The sequence below is a fragment of the Polypterus senegalus genome, chromosome 5 (assembly GCF_016835505.1).
Source record: "Polypterus senegalus isolate Bchr_013 chromosome 5, ASM1683550v1, whole genome shotgun sequence".
NCBI lineage: Eukaryota > Metazoa > Chordata > Cladistia > Polypteriformes > Polypteridae > Polypterus > Polypterus senegalus.
This window is the reverse complement of record NC_053158.1, coordinates 131,988,952-132,003,722: the sequence shown is the minus strand read 5'-3', so window position 1 is coordinate 132,003,722 and position 14,771 is coordinate 131,988,952. Positions and strand designations below refer to the sequence as shown.

At 36.1% G+C, this 14,771-nt stretch overlaps 1 protein-coding gene across 2 annotated transcripts in view; it reads left to right on the top strand.

Annotated features, from left to right (window-relative positions):
* The window catches only part of LOC120529507 (coagulation factor XIII A chain-like), a 255,609-nt gene that overhangs the window by 140,649 nt on the left and 100,189 nt on the right, over positions 1-14,771 (top strand). For both annotated transcript variants that reach the window (XM_039753362.1, XM_039753363.1), the window contains 2 exons: positions 5,928-6,102; positions 7,136-7,274. In XM_039753362.1, the coding sequence (XP_039609296.1) occupies positions 5,928-6,102; positions 7,136-7,274 (314 nt within the window). The remainder of the gene's footprint in view (positions 1-5,927; positions 6,103-7,135; positions 7,275-14,771) is intronic.

Genomic DNA, 14,771 nt, shown 5'->3' with positions numbered 1-14,771 from the left:
GTGTATGGTTGTAATTTTTTGTTTTAACTATTTCTACAAAACAAAAATTGTTTCCACTTCATTTGTTTTATGTGCCCAGCTGTTTGAAATGTGCTGTTTTGCCATTCAGGAATAAATACTAAAAAATACTGAAACTGTTTTTGGCTGAGTAGCAGTACAAATTTGTAAAGTTTTTTTTTTTTCTCTCAATTCAAAAGGTATAACTTTTAAAGAACCTATATGCAGACAAAAAGATATGTATGTGTATTTCAAACTGTTTCAGGTTAGCTGTGGTTTTTGGCAGAATGGTAGTAGTGATGTGGTATCAGCATGCAAAACTAATGGACCACAAAGGGAAACAGATGTCACTTGGCAAATAGCCTTGGCATTTATAGTACTGAAACAATGGATGGCAGTCTCAGTGTTAATAATCTGTGTGCTGTAGTCAGTGTTAGGTGATCTTAATGCTGAAACAATGTAGTTTGCCTATTTTTGTTTATGTAAATGTTGTATAATTTGCACAAAATGCACAAATCTCTGACATACAAATTCTCCTGGGTTTCTCAGGTACCTTTGCATCCACCTTAATAAAATCATATAGGTATCTGCACGTCTGTCTGTGTGTTTGTCCAGTTGCTATGTCTCTGTCATTCCAAAAGATGGCACAAACATTTTTAGAAATAAAATGTATTTCATTGGTCATTCCAATAGATGGTGCATCACAAACATTAACAATACTTTTATGAAGCTCATACCAAATTCCGTATAACTTGTGCATTGCATGGTGTACTGCAAACTTTAACGCTGAGGTCTACATTGATTACTTAGATTTCAACTCATCTTAGATGGGTAACACAGTTGGAACAACAAAAAAAATGTATTGCTCACCAGTCAAAAATGTGCCATTCTTGGCTAAATCCTATCTAATAATGTGTAACTCCTCTGTAAAACCGAGGACAGCTGCAATTCCAGCTGACATGAATGCAGCCATTTTGCGAATATAGTCAAGATCAATTTTTTCCAGCACCAAATCTTACAGTTCAGCCATACTGGTTGGATTGCTCTGGCAGTGTTTGACTTGTTGCTCCGGTTGTGGAAAAAACTCTATGTCTTCAATGAAAGCAGTAATGGAGTCCAAATGAAAATACAGAACATTTTTTTATTTGCACAGAGTTATGCACAAATGTCTTAATTCATGAATGAGAAATTAATTAAATAAATCATCTGCTTTTATATTTTTTTTGACCACGTCATCTGAAAAATTAATTCAGATGAAGAACAAGGAAAGTAACAATCCATCCATCATCCAACCTGCTATATCCTAACTACAGGGTCACGGGGGTCTGCCGGAGCCAATCCTAGCCAACACAGGGCGCAAGGCAGGAAACAAACTCTGGGCAGGGCGCCAGCCCAACGCAGGGCATACACACTAGGGACAATTTAGAATAACAATGCACCTAACCTGCATGTCTTTGGACGGTGGGAGGAAACCCACGCAGACACGGGGAGAACATGCAAACTCCACACAGGGATGACCCGGGAAGTAAACCCACTGTGCCACCGTGCCACCACGAATGTAACTATGTAACTGTAAAACAACAAAAAGAAATCTAACAATAATTTCACTATAATTTGTTTAAGTTGGGTAACAATCATCTGAAAATCAAAAAGACTCATGTAAAAAAGAATAAAATATCTTATACATTAAATTAATTTATCCAGTTTTTTCCTTACTTTATTTACTTCATATCATTCTTATTGCACAGAGTTTCAGTCACTACTACTGTGATTTAGCTACCCAATTTCATGGAAAAGGCTTCCCTCTATCTTCAAAGAAGATGTCTCAGTCCTTGGAGTGAGCAATCAAACAATTCATCTTCTTTTATACTTTTTTCTAATTATATCACCTTATCTATCTAATACATCACATCATCTGACTATTAATACGCAGAACTTTATCACCTCCTCCAATCAACTAACGACACCATTAATTTCTGACGCATGTCAATTCTACCATTATTCTGAAAACCATATGGTTAACAGGGGTGTTTTGTGTATTATATTTATTTTAGCACTGCTTCATAGGAGGGGTGTATGAGTTTTCTTATCAGTTTAGCCCCACTTCCTGGAGGAGTGTTTATTAATCAGACTTCATTGGAAAATCAAGTTGGCAACTTCTCTGTGATGAGGCAGAGACCTCTTTGCTTTCAGCTTTAAGTTACATTTAGTTAAACCTTGAGTTAACTTGGAGTTAAATCTGAAGAATTTGCAGGCCGTTTCACATGCTTCGGAATGTTCTTTGTGCACAGATATCACATATAGTTCTAGCACTGTGCATGCAACAACTGTCATCTTAGAAGACTGGGGTAGCCATTCTGTGTTCAATGTGAACTCCAAATTGTTTTACAGTAACACAATGCTCAACTAAAAGACCCATTTACTTGTAACTGAAAAACTCTCAAAACATTAGGCAGCCACCTCTAGCCTGAACTGAGTCCTCATGAAAGGTTTCATGCAGTGTACTATGTACTCATCAGATCAGCTTGCACATTTCCAGGCATCAACAACCCAGTGCAGCTCAACAAATAGCTGTTAGCAAGGGCCTCATCTGAAGTATTCTGCTCCAGATATCCATGACATGCAGTTCTCTTCTGAGTGTTCATTCAAAAATGGCTTGTTGTGGGTGTGTATTGAATGTCTGCAGTAATTCTTGCCTGGTGGCAAAGTAGTTTGCTATCACAATGAGTGGCACAGGACAATGGCCCACAATTTAGGTGACAGTTACCAGTTGACTGCTACAAATGTAACTGCTGGAAGAACCATTGGACAGTATGCTTTAACAAATCTACAAAGTCATCAGCTTCCTGTACACTATGCCCTTTGGCACAGCCAAACACAATAACACATTTTTGCCAATCATTCACATCTGTTGTTATACCCATTTTTCACAATCAGAACTAAGCACACTATACTACTGGTCAATCTATGAACTCCAGAGCACATGACACAGCTATTTGTAGGACAGAATTCATTCTGGGGTGCCCTGAGTTAGTGTCTGAAGTATGCACTACACCTTACATTGGAGATGAATAATTTTGTGTTCCAGTGAGCCTTATTTTTTCTGTTAAGCAAAACTCCACTCCTCTTTAGTTTGTATATTAATTTGCCAATTTGCAGTGTATTGACTGTATTTTCTTTGTCTGCTGGATGTGTAAATACGCGAAAGGCAACTCCGAACCAGAACTGTTTCTTGCTATATGTGGACTATGCAAATGCATAGGGCCCCCCACCTGCAGTCTTAATATATTTTGGGGAGTAATAACATTACCTGTCTGGTTGCAGCCAGCTGAGTACCATTGTTTTTACAGTAATGAAGCACTTATGAGCTTGACAATTAAATGTAGGATATAAACATAACTAAGCTACAATGATAATAATAATAATACATTTTATTTGAAAGCGCCTTTCAGAACACTCAAGGACACTGTACACAGTAAAAATAATAATAAAAGTAAGAAAATAAAAAGCAGGCAAAAGAGCAGGTAATTTACAAGATCATAAAACATAAAACAGTTCCAAGATAGGAAAATGGAGAAAGTTATGTGGGATAAGCTATTTTGAATAAGTGAGTTTTTAGTCTAGACTTAAAAAGAGAGAAAGAGGTGATGTTTCTTATTTCAGGAGGTAGGGAATTCCAAAGTCGAGGAGCAGAGCAACTGAAAGCCCTGCTCCCCATAGTGGCAAGACGGGGGACAGGGACAGAGAGAGAAAGAGAAGAAGAGGATCTGAGACACCGAGATGGGATGATGATCTGTACCAAATCAGAGAGATATGGAGGAGAGAGATGATGAATAGCCTTAAATGTATACAGAAGTATTTTAAAATCAATGCGATATTTGACCGGAAGCCAATGGAGCTGCTGGAGAACAGGGGTGATGTGGTGAATAGAAGGGGTCCTGGTGATAATACGGGCAGCAGAGTTCTGAACACGTTGAAGCTTATGAATTGATTTTTGAGAAAGACCAAAAAGAAGTGAATTATAATAATCAAGCCGAGAAGTAACAAGGCTGTGAACAAGAATGGCAGTGGCCTGTGGAGTAAGAAAGGAACGGAGACCATTGATGTTACGCAACTGGAAGTAAGCAGACCGAGTGACATTATTGATGTGTGAATTAAAAGACAGAGTACTGTCAAGGATGACACCCAAACTTTTCACACATGGGGAAACAGAGACCGGCAAGTTATTGATAGCAATAGAAAAACTATTAGTTCTGGATAATGTTAATTTAGAGCCTACCAGGAGAAGCTCTGATTTATTGCTGTTGAGTTTCAGAAAGTTAGAAGAGAACCATGTATTTAGTTCAACTAAACAGAGAGTGAGGGAGGATGGGGGGAGAGCAGAATCAGGTTTGGTGGACAGATAAAGCTGGGTGTCATCAGCATAACAGTGAAACTGAATATTATATTTACGAAAAATATATCCAAGCGGGAGAAGGTAGATAATGAAAAGAAGGGGCCCCAGGACAGATCCCTGGGGGATGCCAGTGGCCAGAGGAAAGGACTGAGAAGTGAATGATTTCAATCGAATAAACTGAGTACGATCAGACAAGTATGTCTGATAGGGAAGCTTTGGCTGGTATTTGTGGGGTAATCAGTTCAAAAGCAAAGATTATCACTAGGCTATCATGTCACGCAATGAGAGACATCTATCAACAGGTATGATAGGAAGACTCACTGATAGCCGCAGATCACGTCAGGAGGAAAACAATAGTAGCCAAAGCTATACCTAAGATGGCATTAATAGATAGATAGATAGATAGATAGATAGATAGATAGATAGATAGATAGATAGATAGATAGATACTTTATTAATCCCCAAGGGAAAATTCACAGAAAGAAGAAACTTGAAGAAATATGTGTACAGAATAAAGGTAAAGCATTTGTTAACAATATTGCAAAGGATCAGAGGTGGGAAATAAAATAAAACAACTTTGTTTCTGTTCTTAAGTAGAATTTTTATGTATCTTGAGTATTTTATTTGTTTGAGACTTTTTACTTTCAATACATTTCATAGGAAAAAAATTTGCACCCTATCTATGTGGTATAATAAGTGAACCCTGTGATATTACTAGAACTAAATTAAGATGGCCAGCTTTGAAAAACTGAAGTTGAAGATGCGTTACTTCTTTGATTAAAGTTAGTATGTTTGTGTTTGTGAAACAGTTCTGGGATTAAGTTTTGTCCCACATAAGGATACATTCCTGTCTTTCACTCTGTCCATGAAAATGTATTTATAAACAGATGATACTTTCTTACAAAGTTTTTGTGTTTTATATGGATATGATGGAATATGCGATTTAATATATATTTCTGAACCAAATACACTTAATTAAATGCTTTTTACAGTCTTGTTGAGATGTTGGTAGTATCAATTTGACCACTAATTATCATTTTCTTGGAATTCAGTAGCTTAAAGGCTAGATGGTTTTGACATATGAATTTAGTAAAATGATTTTTTTTTTAAATTGACAGTTTACTAATTATATCAATATTTGCCAGTTTAGTCCTTTTCTTTCATTTATTCATTTATTTTTTGTGTTTACCTTAAGTTTTTATCTCTTTTTTGTAATAAAAATCATGGTAGAATGGCCAGCTGCTTCTCAGAAGTGTGGTCTTACATCCAGTTAAGTAAATGATCAACTTTACACCTTCAAATTCTTGAATATGCTTTATAGTTTATAAATGATGTTCTTCGGATCTGATTTCTATATTGTTCCAATTGTGAAGTACTCTTGCTTCTTAATACAAGATTGCATTATTTGTAAACCTTTCCCCTAGTCTTTTTAGGTTTGAAAACTCCACCCAGTACCTTCTGGTGACATCTCCACTTTGCTAATGAAATGTGTGAAATACTAATTAGAAAATATATTTCTCATGATTTAATTTAGGTTAATGCCAAGGATGATGATGGCATTCTTGTGGGTAACTGGAGCGGTGACTACACATATGGGGTGGCTCCAACAGCATGGACCGGGAGTGTGGAAATCCTAGTAAACTATGCAAGTTCCAGGAACCCAGTATGCTATGGACAGTGCTGGGTCTTTGCAGCAGTCTTCAACACATGTAAGAATCATACCGGTAAAATAGTAACTGTCATGATTTTAAAAGTAAAATGTAAAAGCAAAGCAAACATAATTTCTGATTTATTGTGTATACCAAAATGTTAACTCAAAGATTTAGAGCTACTATATAATGATTCCTCCAAGTGGATTTAGCTATACCATTATGTTAGAAAACACCAGAAGGAATTCATTGGAGAAAGAATCAGGCAACATTACTCCAGTTGTTTTTAGTGTTATTTTTGGTAAAAAATGACTCTCTTATTGCTTAAACAAATTTAAGTGCCTTTCTTATCAGGAGAACCACTACATGGTGTGTCTGTTGGAAGTGTCAGTGCTTACAAATGTAGACCATTTGTATTACTTGAATTAACTTTCAAAACTGATATAACATTCAATGAATAACTAGCTGTTACTGGGATGTTTGTTCCCTTTTCCCTTTGTTATATATAACCTAGTTTAACAAAAACAAACTGTTAGGAACGTGTCAAGAAAAGCCAAAGTCAGCATTCAATGTGTTTGGTTGTGTGTGAACAAAATCTGGGATAAGATTTTCTGAGACTGTGATCTTCACAAGAGGCCATAGTTATGACTGGATGGCATTAACCAATCAAAAGTGAGAATCATGTAATTCATATATTTATGAACATATTTTAGCTAAGAATTACAAAGTATATTTTGTATGTTTATTTCGCAATGGGTTCAGTGCAAAAATCAAGAAGACCTCAACCCAGATATACAGTACATTTTGTAGAAGAACTGCATATGAAGAAATCACAATGTTAACATTTGACTACTAGTAAATGACCTCGGATATATTCAATTTACCTAAATTCCAGAAACTGGAACTACTTTCCCTATCAGGTTAAAAAGATAAAAAGCTATTATTAATATATAAGAACTATGTGAATAATGCACACCTAACTATTTGACATAAGCTAGTAATAGAAATGTGTTAATAATAATCCTAACATATTACAGTGATATGTATTTGTTACAAGGCTACTTCTGAATGACGTTTTTTTCTTTTTTTTCAGTTCTTCGTTGTCTTGGAATACCTGCTAGGGTTGTAACAAACTTTTTCTCTGCTCATGACAACAATGGAAATTTAAAAGTTGATGTTATTCTGGATGATGAAGGCAAAATCAACACATATTTAACCAAAGACTCAATTTGGTAAGTTAACAGCAGTTGGTATTGGCAATAAATAAATAAAAAAATAATAAAAACAAACATTTCACAGCCAAGAACAAAAGTTTTAAATTTAGTTAAGTAAAACCTATGTATAAATGATTACATAACTTCACCGGCTATGATTCTAATGTCAATTCTAAATCACACCAGTAGATGGGCAAAATACGCTGAAAACATTGGGATTAGGCAACATTATGAATAACACTGACTAAGAATTTGAGTGGAATACTTTGGAAATAATTCAGAAAGAATTTGTTAGACCATACCACAATGCTTAAAATATATTGTATGTAGTACTAAAAATCAACACACATAGACATATGGAAATTGTAGACATTTCTGTTGTATTGTAATGTTATTTATTACTAAGGTTTTTCTTCTACACCAGCTGTACAGTCTTGTGAAATTACTTTAATCGCAGGTGCACTTGGAAAATTTTTCCAGTTGTTAGGAATGCTTTAATATCTGCATGCGACTAGAGTAATTGTTCTTATTATAAATTCAGTTAAACCTTCTCCCTGCCTCATAACACTTATCTACAGATATTTTACATACATTTTACCCGAAGATTAAAGAAGGCAAGATATATTAAGTGTCAGACATGGGTTAAAGAGAGAGTTGCATCCCTATTGACCAAGATACGCTAACTCTGCATGCTTTTGTGCAAAAAGTAGCGCTCTCAAGGAATAGTAGACCTTACAGGTATTATGGCTACTTCCAAACCAATTTACCCAAGACCAGAACACAGAACACCACCACAAAGGCTTTCACTCATATAGCACATAGCCTAGTGTTTGGAAAACTGGGACCATTGTGCCGTTCTAAGTTTGAGATTTATGAAGTTTTTACCCTTGAGCTTGTTAGGTTTGAATACGTGTTCCTTACTGCAAAAACTAGTGCCAAGTTGCTCTTTGCAAGGAGCCACAAGGGGGTGTTCAGTAGTCTTGAGATAAAAGTGACTAAACCAAGAAGACAGAGAGAGAGAGAAAGAGGGGAGGTGAAAAGGGGGTGCTTTGTGGTTTTGTGGCAAATTAACCCAGGGGGCAACAGGCTTTCTTTTTTTCTTCTGTTATGTTGTCATTTGTATTATCCTTGTTTATCCCATTCACCACAATTCACCTAAACAAAAGCAAAACAGCTATTTTATGTAGCAAAAAATGTGTTATTGAGGTAAGCAACATTTACTTGAAAAGATTTCTTAAAATAAGGTATAAAAATCTTTAATACAAATTTCTTGATAAATAAATCTTACAATAAGGAAAACAACATTTAATGGCTTGGTATAAAAACTTTTCACTTGCTTAGATTTCACTTTTTGCATTATAAGCTTTCTATATAATGACCCCAATTTGCATTTGCCAGTTTTGATAAAAAAATGGACTGTTGCTTTTGGGTGAAACTGTTGTTTTGTAATGAAGTATATAAATGTAAATGTTTTGTCAATTAAAAATACACAAATTTTTCAGATATTTTTTGTTAAACAATAAAATGTCAAGCTTATGTATATATGATAAATGTATAGCTACTGTGTTTTTGGAAGTAATGTTTTTAAACTTTTTTTTTATCTTTTATAAGTGACCAGCAAGTGCATCTTTCTTTGAGATAGATTACAAAGTAAAATGTTTCTGTGATGATAGAGATTTAAGAAAAACTAAGCATAAATTGTAATCTGGGACAAGTGAGGGTCAAATGATTGAACAAACATTTATTTCAAGGGTGAACCAGAAATCATAGACTAAAGTCCATAATCTGTAACCTAAAACTCTCAATGAAAGTCTGTTTAAGTTTGAGTGTTTTTCCTTTATGTTTTCAAAATGAAGTGCAGACACTTTAGTTAAAACACTTACATGGGATACATCATTACCTGAAGCATGCACTGCAAAAACGCTGCAACAATAAAGCATCCTGGGATTTGAAACATGACATGAAGTGTGGGACATCATCAAGACAGATCATGGTGTTTGATTTTATTGTGCAATTCCTTTTCCATTAATGAATGTGGCAATGGGGGAGACTGCATTTAGTTCCTGCTCAAATCTAATGTATTAATAAAAGTGATAGAGAAGATTCATAAAATGAGGGAGATAAACAATTTCATACAGATTATGTCCCAACCTAAAATGAGATTTAAAATAGAGAACTTCTAAAACTGCAACAGAACTGCAAATGCCAGAATAGGGGGTTAGGTATAATTTTATCTTATAATCTTATAATACAGAATTTGAATACTATGTATACTATTATATACTAGCTATGGTACCTGTCAAAGACAGATAATAGAATAATTAAAAAGATATTTGCTATCTCTTGCCCTATGTATACCTTCAGAGTCTTTCCTCTATATTTGCGTGTGTCAACATCTCTGAACCAACGCTCCCTCTCTTGAGTGCATTCTCATAAAGCCTACTTCTCAAACTTTGTCATTATTTTCAAGGCACCTCCTTTCTCTTCTCCTGTCTGGTTTTATACTTGCTGTCATTATGGCAGGCCTGCCGCCAGAAATATTTGGGCCCCAGACAACTGGGTACATGTGGGCCCCTTTGCCTTCCCCCGGGTCCCCACATGCCAAAAAAAAATCAAGCGTGAAGGGACCCCCTCCCATTAGGGCCCCGGACCAGAGTCCCGTTTGTCCCCCCCCTGGCGGCGGACCTGATTATGGCTCAAACGCCTTTATTCCTTGTCGTGCGTCTCACACTCAAACTTCCTCTTTTGTTTTGTCAGCAAAGCCAAACTTAGTAATCACAGCAAAGCCAGCCTGACCAATCAGATTGCTTAGAGGTATTGGACACACATACCTTACTGTTTTGTTATATAGTAGATACAGTATACCATACTGAATTTCATTTTTTCTGAACAAGAATTTTAGTTGAGCTTTATGTTTGATGAAGGTGTTAATACAGGGCTAGCACATGGAGTGAGGGTATGAGGAAATTGCTTCAGGTGGAGCCATCTTAATGTAAATGTTTTTTTTTTTTAATTTAACCAAATAATAAAGTATTAACCTTAAGAATTACATACATATTCAGGGTCTTGTTTATACAGTACCTTTAAAAATTGTAAGAAATATTTTTGCTTTAAAAGTTTCAAATTTTGGATAATGCAGTTCACCACACTGCAAGCATCTGAAATGGCAGATGCGCATTTTGAAACCACAAGACAGTCCAGGGTATTGCTGTTCATTTTTCTGATTCTTACATATCACCATATATATAGTCTTGGGGGAGCAATCCTGAACCTGATCCTGATTTGAGAAGCCAATACTGGCTGCCTTTGAATTTATATGTTGCTTCAGCCTACTGCAGGCTGCAGTTAAAAGTGACTCAATTTGATCCTTTGATTCATATGTAATTTTTTTTCTTTGACTGTTCAATTTAATTTTACAAGTGATTGTACTTTAATGAGACAGTGTAACGATATCAGACCCAAATTTGCATTAATAAAAACTAATTCATCAAACAGGACTTTTAAACAGTAATCTCTTTATAATCATAATAATAGCTTTATATAGCATCTTATCATACATTTACATGCTTTCCACAGATTAATCAAAACCAAAGATATACCATAGTTATTTGGATATTATCATTAACTAATATTACAACAATTTCTAATAGATGTAAGTGTACAAAATAGAAAAAAACACCTGGGGTCTCATGTATAAACGGTGCATACGCACAGAAATGTTGCGTAAGAACTTTTCCACGTTCAAATCGCGATGTATAAAACCTACACTTGGCGTAAAGCCACGCACTTTTCCACGGTACCTCATGCCTTGTCGTACGCAAGTTCTCCGCTCGGTTTTGCAAACTGGCGGCACCCAGCGTCAAAGCAATGGTACTGTTCTTGTGTGATTACTCATTATTTTCATGACGCGGCTTTATAAATACACAGAAATTAACCGCATATTGTTTATTAGTGTAATGCATCTGATTGTAATTAACTCGTAACAATATAATGGTCCAGGGAACAGCCATAGTATTCCAAATGCCATAACTGCTTTAGCGTTGTTACTCTCACTTCTCCTTCTTCTTCTTCTTCTTCTTCTTTCAGCTCCTCCCATTAGGAGTTGCCACAGCGGATCATCTTTTTTCATATTTCTCTCACTGCACCACTCAGAGTATTTATATCACTGTATCTGAGTGTGAATCACAGCAGCAGCTGATCGGAAAGAGAATTATCGGTATACAGCTTCAAGGACACGCTGTCTCAGCCACTGCAAAACGTTTCAAAGCCTTTCCTGTATGGACCTCGCGGTTCAAAACAGTTTAATCCCAAGAACTTTAAATGCAGCCAATCAAGTGCTCCTTGTAGAACTGTTTGTACTTATAAGTACAATCACCCCACTGTAAACTTGCACTATAGTTATAATATCGCACAACCTGAGCCACTTTATAAAGCGCGTATTTACATATGATGACAATATCATTTTTAAGGTGAAATGCAGCAAAATATGTTTGTTAAATTATACAGATAAAACTTTAACTTCATTTAAATAATCTATATTCTTCACTGGGAGTGTCTTTAAGGATAGAATAATTAAACATGTACTACGAAGATATTTCAATGTTCTTTAAATGTTTTGAAGAATCGGCGCTAAGCTTACAGATGGCGATCGGTTACTTGGGGAAAGAAAAGCACTGACTGCAGTGACGGCTACGCCAATATATATTGAATATAAAACAGAAAGATAAAATAACAATACAGCTAAAAACGCAGCGACAAATTTCGGCAAAAGTTAAATGCTTGTGTCATGAGCATGAGGCGGCTAGTGTCTACAACATACGTGGCTATCCACCGTGCATGACATTGGCGGGCGAAGGAGCCACCGATTCTTCCTCTGCCCAGTGCCACCACAAGCTTAGAGCCGCCCCTGAGTACTGCTGCAATAAATTATTTCATCGAAGTGAAACACATGTTTAAAAACGTGCTTTAACTCCTATCATCATGAAAATGACATCACGTATACATCTCAGTATTTTAGTTATTCAGAGAGCTGTAATATCACGAATGTAATGGATTCTGTGTCCACTTGGAGGAAGAGAGCCGGTTTAAGAAGCAAGTAGTGATTCACACACATAGAGCACATACGAGTAGAAGATCAAATACAAAACAAAGCATTTAACATGCTATTTTAATTACGATGAGATTTTAGAAACTGGTTAAACAATTTTAAGATGAATTTTATGATGTTCTACTTTAATGACAAAATAAACTACGTGATTAAAGTGGAAATGTCGAGGTTGAAGTGGACATTTCGTGCTTTTTCCCCGCCGTGTGGCTTTTTTCTCTGTACCCTAATAAGCTTTCATATGACACTCGGACAGTGGGCTTACAACTCGGCTTTCCACGGCGACTTTGATATGTGACTTCTTTTTTATTTCCGGCACTGTGCGATTTGTGAATGTGAGCTTTCAAGTTTCTCCAACACACTATGCCACTCGATCAACTTCCTTTTGTTGATTATACCACGGCTTATTTGAACAAATAGTATGTTTTTCCTTTGCCTCCACTTGGTATTCGCTGAAATTCTTATGTTTCCCCCCCTGCTTTTCCCATTGTCTTTTCACAGAAGGGTGATTTATATTGATTTGCATATTCAAATAGGCGTAATTCTGGGAGGATTTGGGGCGTTACATAATGCGCGTGCACGAGCGTTAGTTTTCACGCTGATCGGGATTTATGTAGCGGAAGAACATGGAAGTTGGAGTACGCACAGATTCCTGCATCTGGATTTTTCTGTGCGTAAGCACATTCCGGCTTTTGTGCTTACGCCATGTTATAGTGCGAGTTCTACGCACGCCGTTTTATACATGAGGCCCATGGACATTGTTAAACAAAATTTAAACACTGAAGTGCAAAACAAACTTTCACTCTTATCACAAACAGGTTCATACTGTTTTCTAATTAAAAGTCTTATACATATAAATGGCAAGAGAACAACCAGATTTATTTTACAGGTATATAAAAAATAAATATATACAGTATATATCTGCATTTGACTTAGGCATGTGCACATGGAGACACCTTAAGTAGAAACAGTTTGATGTTATTAAATTTAATTAAAAGCTACAAAAGCAACTAAAACAGTCCATAGAATTTATGGAAGATTGTAGGTGGAGTTCTTGATTTCAGAATGTGAATTGTTAACAACATTTATTTATATAGCACATTTTCATACAAAAAGTAGCTCAAAGTGCTTTACATAATAAAGAAAAGAAAAATAAAAGACAAAATAAGAAATTAAAATAAGACAACATTAGTTAACATAGAAAAGGAGTAAGGTCCGATGGCCAGGGTGGACAGAAAAAACAAAAAAAAAACTCCAGACGGCTGGAGAAAAAAATAAAATCTGCAGGGGTTCCAGGCCAGGGACCGCCCAGTCCCCTCTGGGCATTCTACCTAACATAAATGAAACAGTCCTCTTTGGATTTAGGGTTCTCACAGAGTCACTTGATGTTGATGGTCATACAGACTTCTGGCTTTTAATTCATCCATCATTGTTGGAACATCACGGTGCTTTGAGTAGATGGTGGTGGCTTGCGCCACCACCAAAAGGATACCGGACAAGGAAACAGAAGAGAGAGTAGGGGTTAGTACAGATTTTAGAGTCACCATGAATAGTTATTATAATGAGTTGGATATACAGAGTATCAGGATTTTAATTACAGTGAAGTTATGAGAAGGCCATGTTAAAGTAATGTGTTTTCAGCAGTTTTTTTAAAGTGCTCCACTGTATTAGCCTGGCGAATTCCTATGGGCAGGCTATTCCAGATTTTAGGTGCATAACAGCAGAAGGCTGCCTCACCACTTTTAAGTTTTGTTCTTGGAATTCTAAGGAGATACTCATTTGAGGATCTGAGGATAACCTGCTGACAAGGATGAGAGAATAAACAAAAAACTCATAAGACTGGTTCAGTAGGAGAAAAATAAACCTCTGGAGGGCCACAGTTGGCAAGATAACAATATTCAAGGAATAAAGTCAAATCTGTCACTCAGTAAAGCAGAGAAAGAACCAAGAGAAGTTGTTATAATCTACTTTTTCGTAAACAAACAAACAAAAAAGAAGCATAGCTTTTTCAGACCAATGTACATTTTTTCGATAAAATCATATAACTTGGAGGACTGCACATGTAACTAGGTCTGTTTATATAGTGTTCAACATGGCTGCTGAAACATAGCCCAAGTGATATCACATCCCCATCATGTGGTATGCTGAATGCTGCTGTGATGTCCAAGGTTACAGAAAACACTGGGTGGTTGCTAGGAACTATGCAAATCTGTTAATATAGCATACAGTGTATGTCTTTGAATAAGTGGGATGATAATCAATAAAGTCCACTGGATGTTGGAGATATTTATAGTTACACAAAAGTTGCTAAGTGTCAGACATAAGTCAAAAGAAAATGATCTGACACTTTGATAAAAGAACTCTGCTTGAAGGAATATGATGTAAGGTGAGATTTTCCAGGTTCATGAAAT